We start from the raw sequence: 9,310 nt of genomic DNA, 5'->3' as shown, positions 1-9,310 counted from the left end.
CTACTTCCAAAGTGGCCTTTCAAGAGGGAAAGGCTAGGCCCCCTCCCCCCCCTCCCCCCCGCTGCCCCCCTGCCCCCCCCCCCCCACTGGAGGCAACAAAGTCTACAGAAGTAACTGCACAGTCCCAAGCAGGGTTCCCCTCTCTGCACTCAGAAAGAACTGCCACCTCCACTCCTGCCTATGAGGCTGGGAGGGGTTGCTGGCCTCACGTTTGTTTTTCTGGAAAGGTTGTAAACACAGGATGGTGAGGGCTCAAGAGGGCAGCCGTAATGACTATTATTGATAGGAAAATGGAGTCCACGGAAGCCCCAAACTGCCCCCAACCCTCTGACCAAAAGCTCAGTGTCTCTGGAAATGCCAGAGGGCGGGGTGGGCTGCTGGGGCCCCAGAACCACCTCTCCAGGCCTGGCAGCCTGCACAGCCTGCACGGGCCCACCTCCCGCCTCTGCCCTTGCTGGTCCTTCCACCTGCCCCAGCTTCTCTGCCTCCACTTGGCCTGTTCATCCTTCCAGGCCTACACCTCCCAGGCCACCCTCAGCCCAAAAGGTCCTGAAGAAAACTGCCTGGCACCAGCCCCTACAAAGGAGCCACCCTATCTGGATCTGCCATCCCAAAGACTGCACCCAGGTAAGGTCCAGGGATCTCAGCCCACAAGTTGCTAGCCCCTGGGTGGGGATCTAGAGCAGGACCGAGAGAGTTCTCTCAGAAATGTGAAAGGGCTCCTTAACTGTGTGACCTCAGCTAAGCATCTTGACCTCTTGGACCTTGTCCTTCCACCTGCAAAGACACCCAGGCATCTCCTGGCAAGCTTCATCACAAGGCACAGATGAAATGTCGGATGGAACTGGCTTTATCTTCTGGGGTGTGTTATAAAAACCTGGGTCCAAGACTGTTCCTGTTGCATCACTCCACTTGATAACAGGAATCTTCTAGAAAGTCCACTGACCTCTTTTTTTTTCCATGAACTTTTTGAAGTACCCTCGTATAAGGTGGGTAGACTGATTAGGCCCATGTTACAGATGAGAAAACTGAGACAAAGAGGTCAGTAATTTTCCCAAAGTCACAGTGAGTGTGTGAGAGATTTATTTGGTCATTCAAAAATATTTATTGAGCATCTGCTGTGTGCTCAGCTCTGAGCTACGTGCTGGGGAGAAAGCCATGTGCAAAATAAAGCACCTGCCTTTATGGGGCTAAAGTTCCAACGGGGAGAGACAGACACTAAACAAATGGAGATGGTAATCAAGGCATACTGGAGGAAAATAAGGCAGGCTGGAGGGGTGGTCGCCTGGGGGAGGGGGAGGTCTGTTTTAGAGAAAGCAGTCAGGGAAGACTTCTCAGAGAAGGTGACATCTGAGCAGAGACCCTAAAGGAAGTGAGGGATCATGAGGATGTCTTTGGGAAGAACATTTCAGGAAGAGGGAATAGCTGGGGCAGGTGTCCTGAGGCACTTCTGTGTACCTAGCACGTTTGGGCAAGGAGCCCAGGACTGAGTCAGATTTGGTGATACTGCTGAGGAAGAATTGGGGATATTGTTGGGAGATGTGGAAGAAGGGAGGGCAGGTCACATGGAGCCCTGCAGGCCCAGGTCAACTCTTTGCTCCTGGGATGAGAAGGCGTTTGCTGATCTAAGCCGGGCTCAGATCTTGAGCTGGGAACCATCCTCAGCATGTGGTGGACTGGGATCAACCCTGGCTTTGGGTCCATGAGGCTGGGCTGGGTGCCATCTCCAGACCCTGGCCGATCTAACTCACTCGACCTCTCTGAACCCTGGCTTTTTCCTGTAACCGGCACAGTAGTACCTGCTTCCCAGGGTGGTTGTGATGGCAGCTGGATTCACAGATCCCTGAGCCCTTGGCTGCTCCGGCACAGCTCTGAGAACTTTAGAGGTGCTCTTATTCATTTAATCCTCACCGCAAGGAGAAACTGAGGCTGAGAGAGGGTCACAGGCTGACGGGGATGGAGTGAGGATTCGAGCCCATGGAGCAAACTGGAGATTCCTGCTCTCTCCTACCTTTCCCTCCTCTGTTCTCGAGGCTGCCCCCACCCAGCATCTGAACCGGCCTCCCCTTACCTGACAATCACGCTCCGGGCTGGCTCAGGTTACTGAAGGCCCTGAGGGGTCTGTTTAAACAAGTGTGTCTGAGCAGGAAAATCAAACAGACAGGGACCCTCCAGGGCTGCTGCGGGGACCACCCCGGGGACTAGGGCCTGAACCTGATAAGGCAGGATCTATTTTCACTTAATTGGACTGTGGCCAAGGGCCCTCCATTTGATCAGATAGGGGGTCTCCCCAGGGATGAGACAGGTCCCTACCATGGGGGGGTGCAGCAGCTCTGACTGGGACAGGAGAAGCCAAAGGGGGTTGGGAGCACCCTGGACTGGGGAGGGCCCTGTGAGGATCTGCTTTTTCCTTCTTGCCCCAAAAGTGGGAGAGGGGGTGTCCAGACAATAATTCTCTCTCCACCAGAAAACTCAGGGAGAGAAACTCAACCTTTCCAGAAGAGTGGGGTCTCTGGATGAAAGTTCTGAAGTTGCACGGTCCTGGCTTCCACCCAGCCTACTTTCCACTCCCACAGTCTGTCTCTGGAGACACAGCCAGGACACAAGCAGCCAGGGAGGCCCTTCAGGGTGGAGGCAGGTCAGCTTGGCAGAGACGGCCATTGGGCTTGAGGGCCACACACACACCTTTCTGAGCAACACCGAGCAAGTGTCTGACCTCTCTGGGTCTCAGCTTCCTTATCTGTGGAGGAAGGGGTAGCTCAAACCCATCTTCAAACTCGGTGTTGCTCCAGCAAACTCAAAGGAGATTTAAACATGGCAGAGCCATCAATGGAGGAGAAGTGACTTTAGCTTTCTTTTTGAAATGTCATTCAAGAGATACCTGATCAACACTTAGATGAACTGTTCTCACCCTTGACCCCAAGGCTGTGCTCTCCGGCCCTAACTCCCACCGCAGCGCAGCTAGCCCAGTAGGGGAGTTCTGGGTTAGGGGCCTAGCCAGGGCTAAAGGTTTAACATTGCCTGGTCAAACCTCCCCTCTGGTGTCCCCTCTACCAGGCTCTGTACTGGTCTCGGGGACCCCATTAGACTTGCTCTGGGGAGCTGCTGGCCAGCAGGGAGACTGCCAAGCCCCCCATAACCACACACGGGGATCAGAGCTGGGGCAGCTGGAAGCACAGGCCAGCCAGACTGTTGAGTCTTCTTTGCCTAACCCTGTCAGGGAATCCACAGCACCGTCTCCAAAGTGGGGAACATCCACGCAGCCAGGCACACTGAAAATCCTCTGGGTGCTGGAAGACACCTTAGAACACTGTTTATATGTTTGTTTGTTTTTGCTCGTTGTAAACTAATTCTAGTTTCCCCATGTGTAAACTAGGGATAAAAATAGAGTTGCTATCAAGATTAAATGAGTTAAGGCACGTTAAGGACTCAGAAGAGTGCTTGGCAATAGGAATCGTCCAATGCGTGTTTATTATTAACGGCAAATACCATTCCCCATCCTGGTATTCATCCCTGTTTTCCAGTCTCCTCCTACTCAGACCCTCCTGGCACAGCCTCAGCGAGGAAGACGCAGGGAGCTCAGTAGGTCCATTACACGGATGCAGCAACTGAGGTCCAGACAGGAGCGGTCACTTGCCCAGGGATCACAGTAAGAAGGCCTGCAGTGGAGCCCGGGACTCCGCACCCCCGCCCTCCCCCCTCCTCCGGATCCGCACCCCCAGCCCAGAGGGCCGGGCTCTGCAAGGACTCGAGGCCCTGCCTGATCCGCGCGCCCGGGACCTGCAGCACTGGGGAAATTCGAGAGGCGTCAATCTTCCAGCGCCAAATCCGCTCGCGGTGGGGGAAAAACAGAACCGAACCAAAGCCTGCGGTGTTTACAACCCCCAGGCCCACTCGCCCCACGCAGAGGCTGGCAGGCACACACCAGGGCCCTGGTGTGCGCGGCGTAGTGGAAACTGCGCGATGACGCTGACCGGGTCCAGCCTGGTGTCCCCCACGCCCAGCTGCGCGGCCCAGGAGGACGCTCCTTCGACTCTGGGAGTCTCCGTTTTCTCATCTGGAAAGTGGGGCGCGCACGCCGGGGACTGCTGTGAGAGTTAACTGTGGGCGGTGCATCTGAAGCACTGAGCACGTAGGAGGCGCTCAAAGTGGATGTCTTCCAGGCCCCGCTAGCTCCGAGAACCAAACTCAAACCCAAGCTCGCGCCAGTCCTCAGCAGGAAGACAGAGCAGATGCTCTCTGAACTTACCAGGGCCAGAGTGCTCCAGGGTGCACCGCACTTTAGTCTTTTGCACCCCAGTCCCCACGAATGGGCATGGCCCTCTGCAATGTCCCAAAGGTGCAAGCCGCTGGTCACAGGTAGGACTGGCACAGAGAGGCCTGGAGATGCTCCGGATTTCTAGACCTTTCAGGAGAGAGGGAAGGATAAGCACTGGGTTGGGGGGTTGGACGACTTGCATTTTAGTACAATTTCTGCCAGTTTCTGGCTCAGGGACCTGGAGAGATGACTCTTCTTTGGGCCTCAGTTTCCCTATCTATGGAATATGGATGTTGTACCAAATTTCTGATTTCTTGCAGCTCTGGATTTTTTTTTTTTTCTGGGCCTAAAGGAAAGCCTGCAGAGGATTCACCATGTTCATCCCCAAATCCCTCAGATCGGTCTCAGCCGCTTCTGTGACTGGTGAGCTGATGGGCTCAGAAAAGTGCAGGGACAAACACGGGTCACATAGCACCCAGGATGGACACTGCCCTTTCCCCATAACAACCCCAAGGTGGGAGGGCAGGGGGATGGCTGTGGTGAGCAAGAGGCTATGTCTGGAGAAAGGAGCCCGAGGAGGGAAGGGACTTCTCCAAGGTCTCACCAAGGTCACTGAGACACTGAGTCATTGATTCTGCACTTCCCTAACTTTCCCACATGAAATTCACTATTGATTTTCTGACTGAAAGACGGATTTCATGGGCTCTCCTCTTCCTCCCTTCATACTCAGTGAGCATTGATTGAGCACCTACTGCATGCTGGAGGCTTCCCAGCCACCGTCTTCTCTGGACCTCTCCGCTCTATCTAGAAAGGCCACACAGTAGTGAACACCCCTGGCTCACTTCACAGGTGAGCACCCCTTGTTCAAGCTCAAGGGCAAGAAAAGCCAGGCCAAAGGATGGCAAAGGCTGAAGGGAAGCAGGGTATAGGACGTAGGCAGGACACCACCTTTCCTGGGGCTGCTGAGGCCTGGAGGCTAAGCACGAAAGAGCGGGGAGACTCCGGGCTGCCAGGGGTCATCCCTTTCTGAGCACTTAAGAGGGGAGTGAGTAGTGGTTGGGGCCCTCAGCCTGCTGTCCCCATCGGTCCCCGGGTCACCCTCGCTCCCTCCCTGGGATACTCTGCATTGGTGTGCCATTTCCATCGTTGTGTTCTGAGACAGTAGCAGTGAAGGACTCTAAGTTGGCACCGCCCAGCGCTGGGCCTGCAGCGGCCTTGGCCACTGTTCATTCCTCACGAGGTCCCTAGGTGGAAGGGACATTGTGCAGCTCACGGTCCAGATGTTGAAACGGAGGCTCAGAGGAGAGGAGAAATTCGTAGCTTGAGGCCATCAGCAGGCAGAAGGGGCAGGGGCCAGGGCCGGGAGGGGCGCTTCCTGCTGCTCCCGAAGGTGTGCCGGCTGCTCCAGAAATCCACGCTGCCTGCAGGAAGAGCTCTCTCCAGGGACCTTAGCTTCCCAGTGACTTGAGGTCAGTGATTCAGACTGAGTCATGGGGCAGAGGGTGGAAGGAGGGGAGAGAGACTTCAACAAAGTGACTGAAAGACAGGGAGGGAAAGAGAAAGACACAGTAGGAAGAGAGACCAAGCACTGCCCCGTGAGAGACCCTGCAAAGAGACGCAGAGACAGAGGCTGCAGATCAGCCCACAGAAACCCAGAGAGACGCACTGAGACAGGGACCCGCCTCAAAGAGACTCAGAGAGTCAGGCAGAGTCACACAGAGAGACAGACAGGAGGATACGGAGCAGGAACATCGGAAGCTGGGAGGCCAGAGCCCAGAGACCGGGAGAAAGAAGAGGGGGGTGGGAGGCGTCTTGGTGAGAGGGGCCCGGGGGCCTGCCCCACCCACCATGTCCCCGGCCCCTCTGCAGTAGGTCTGGGATCCGCCTTGTCACAGAAGGGGCGGCTCCGAGCCCCACACGGTCCCACCAGCTGCCCCGCCACGGTGGGGCGCGGGCCGCATTTGAGGTGACAATCTCTCCCTGGGGTCCCCTGGAGTTTTGTCTTTTCCAGTCTCCACTCCGGCCTTTGTGGCATCCCCAACTCGCCTTCCCTTCCGCTCAGTCTCCCTGGAGCGTGTGGGCCGCGGAGGCGCTTCGGGTCTCAGCAGCGCTGATGGGAAGGGCCCTGCCCATCTCTCCGGGGCTCGGTGCCTCTGGCCCGGGCTTCTCTGCCTTCCCGCATCCCGTGATCACGGTTCCCGCCCGTCTCCTCCCACTTTCAGGCCGACAAACCGAGGCTCGGAAACATTGGCCCTCGGCCCTGGGCTGGGGAAGGGGCTCACAGCCGAGTCTGTTTGCTCCTCAGAGAGACCGGAGATCCTCGACATTTGATACATTTATGGAAAACCTGGACAGTGTTCTGGACTCTCAAGAAGGCGGTGGGTGGGAAGACGAGGCGCAGGAGAGAAGGCACCGAAGTGCTGGACCCGTTTCATGGATGGAGGGCGAGTCTGGGAGGCGGTTCCTCCACATACTGCCAGCATGTCCTGTATTTTAATGCATTTCGTCTTTTGAAAGCACCGTGAGAGAGGCTGCTGGGGGAGGGGGTGGTGGAAAGAGTGGATTTCCAGGGTGGGGGTGGTGGGGGGTTCAGACCCACCTGCGTCTAGATCCAGGCGCCACAACTAACTAGCTGTGTGACCCCGAGCAAGACACTTAACCTCTCTGATTTTGTTAATTCAACTGGGGGGGGGCGGTAATAATTCCTATCTCTCCCAGAATAGAGAGGATTAAATCAGATAAGGTCTGGGAAGCTCTGACGAGAGGCCTGACACTCCACTCGGCATAAGAAAGTTTTCTTTCTCCTGCTCCCTTCAGACCCCTGCTCCTCCAGGCCCTTGCCGGAACTGAGACGGACCCTCAGCCGGATGGGCAGAGCCTGGGGTGGGCAGAGCCAGGGCAGAAGACGTTTGGTCGGGCCCTGGAGCCTCGGGGTCTGCTTGACATCTCCAGGCTTAAATAACCGTGCGCCTTTGTTATTCGTCGGCAGCAAAGTGGTTCGTTACGCCTGATTGGTCTAATTGCTTTGAAATGGGATATATTATCTATAATTATAGAGCTCGAGGAGGAGCCGGCCGGCCTCCGCTTTCATCTTCCCCAAGTGCACCCTCATGTCGCGATCGCATTAATTTGGGCCATTTGAAGTGGGGGGGGGGGCTCTCTCCTCCGCGGATCCTAGTCCCTTCTCCCCCCATTCCGAATTTAAAGTCACAAGGCAGCCCTGGCCGGAGTGAGAGGGGAGAGAAGTCGGGGTGTGGGGTGAGCCCCTCAGTTCTCACTGGGCCTAGCGGAATCCACCGCACAACTTGGGCTCACTTCGAGGAGGAATTAGCAGAAAGGAGAAAACGCTTTTTTGACAAGGAGTTTTTATTTTGACTTCCCGGTAGAGAAGGGAACCAAAACTCTCAGGCACAAGTTCTGCCCAGGTCCGGGGAAAGTGCAAAGCGGTTTGCTCCGGATCTGTGCTCCGGATCTTCAGCCAGTAGCTGAAGACTCCCTGAAGTCCTCTGGGAAACTGTAAAATCCTCTGGAATTGGCTCCCAGTTTCCCAAATCTGACTCCCAGCCCCTCAGTTCTAGGTGACTAAGGCCAGAAGCCTAGAGATGGCGGGGTGGGGAGGCCCCGTGCGCAGGTGGGGAGATCCTGTAATGTCGCTTTCTGTCTATCAGTCAACCCCCCACTCCCACCCCGGGACGGAATACCCCCTCTATCTCCCCCTCCGCTGCCCTCCTGGCGATTGGTGAATTCCCACCAAAATAAATCGTTCCGGGTAATCGGTTTTCATAGCACATTCATTCTATTAAAGAGGACTGTTTGGGGCTCGCTAATTGCCGGGGGATCCCACTGAGCTGTACGTTTTAAAAAATGTACGCGGGATTCCTGGGCCTAGGCCACAAAGCGCATTGCAAAAAGGGGGAGGGGACGTAAACAAAAACCCGACGAAGGCGACATCGAATGCCCAAGTGAGGGCCCAGCCTGCAGGCTCTTCCAGTGTGTGCGGCAGTACCCGTAGAGTGACGACCATCTTCAGGATGGGGTCCCTCTAAAGATTTACACCACCACCCTTCCCCCGCCACCGCACACCCCCGTGAAACAGACGTTTGGGGGAAAAACCCAAACCCGCCACCAGTTTAGTTGCCCAGAAAGTGGACCCAGGACAATTCGTCTTTAGGATCAGAAGTGCAGAGGCGCTTTGTTGGGGGACGGGGGTGGGTGGGGGGAAGAGTGCTTTAGGATGTGGGAGAATGGGGGAGATGGAACGAGGGGGGAGGGGAGGGAAGTCTGCAAGGATGGCAGCGGAGCGTCGGTCCCGGAGCTTTATCTGCCGAGGGCCAGCCCTGCCCTTGCCAGGCATGAATTACAGCCCGGCTGCAGCGGCTGCAGCGGCCGAGAAATGCCGGGTAGAAGCGCCTCGGGGTGAGTGCTGGCGGCGAGATAACAGGCGCAGCCCGCCCGGCCCGTCAGCTCGCTGAACCCACGAACCGGGAAATCGGTAAAGGCCTCGACCAAAAGAAACGCAGAGAATGCCCCTTCTCCCTGTCCGCACACACGTGCCTCTCCTCCCGCGGGAACGAACGACAGGCCCCGGGAGACCGACAGACATTTTATTTCTTTAAACTCCCTGCCCCGAGACCGCGGACACCTTTCTCGCGGTGGAAGAGCCCCGCGCTATCCGGACACGGAATCGAGTCTGAACCCCCTTTCCTTTGCAGACGCACCCTCTTTGCCTTGCAGCGCTTGCAGGCGGCTGACCCACCGCGCAGGGCGAGAGCAGACGCGAACCCAGGCTGGACCTAAGAAGAAGAGACGGCGGGGACCGGGGCCGGGCTCGGGAAGCCGAGGGGCGGGCTGCGGGGCCCGGGGCTGCGGGCTCAGGCATTTTGCTCCCTGGAGGCGGGGGCGCGACTTCAAGGGCCCCTGCGCAGGCTGCAGCCTTTGATCCGGCCGCCGCTGGCGCCTAAAAACAACATCCTCGTCTGCCTATTAGGCGTGCTGAGGGATCGTGACAGATTGTTTATCCCCGCAATTAGCGATGCGGCCTTTCTCAGGCCG

At 56.8% G+C, this 9,310-nt stretch overlaps 1 protein-coding gene across 1 annotated transcript in view; it reads left to right on the top strand.

The window, feature by feature from the left end:
- The first annotated feature begins 8,547 nt into the window (after positions 1-8,547).
- MSX1 (msh homeobox 1) overlaps positions 8,548-9,310 on the top strand; it is a 7,006-nt gene continuing 6,243 nt past the window's right edge. The window contains exon 1 of the mRNA XM_008566933.1: positions 8,548-8,674. Coding sequence (XP_008565155.1) covers positions 8,548-8,674 — 127 coding nt within the window. The remainder of the gene's footprint in view (positions 8,675-9,310) is intronic.

The sequence above is a fragment of the Galeopterus variegatus genome, unplaced genomic scaffold, assembly GCF_000696425.1.
Source record: "Galeopterus variegatus unplaced genomic scaffold, G_variegatus-3.0.2 Scaffold278, whole genome shotgun sequence".
NCBI classification, from domain to species: domain Eukaryota; kingdom Metazoa; phylum Chordata; class Mammalia; order Dermoptera; family Cynocephalidae; genus Galeopterus; species Galeopterus variegatus.
The sequence above is the reverse complement of the archived record's forward strand: the minus strand, read 5'-3'. Positions and strand labels throughout refer to the sequence as shown.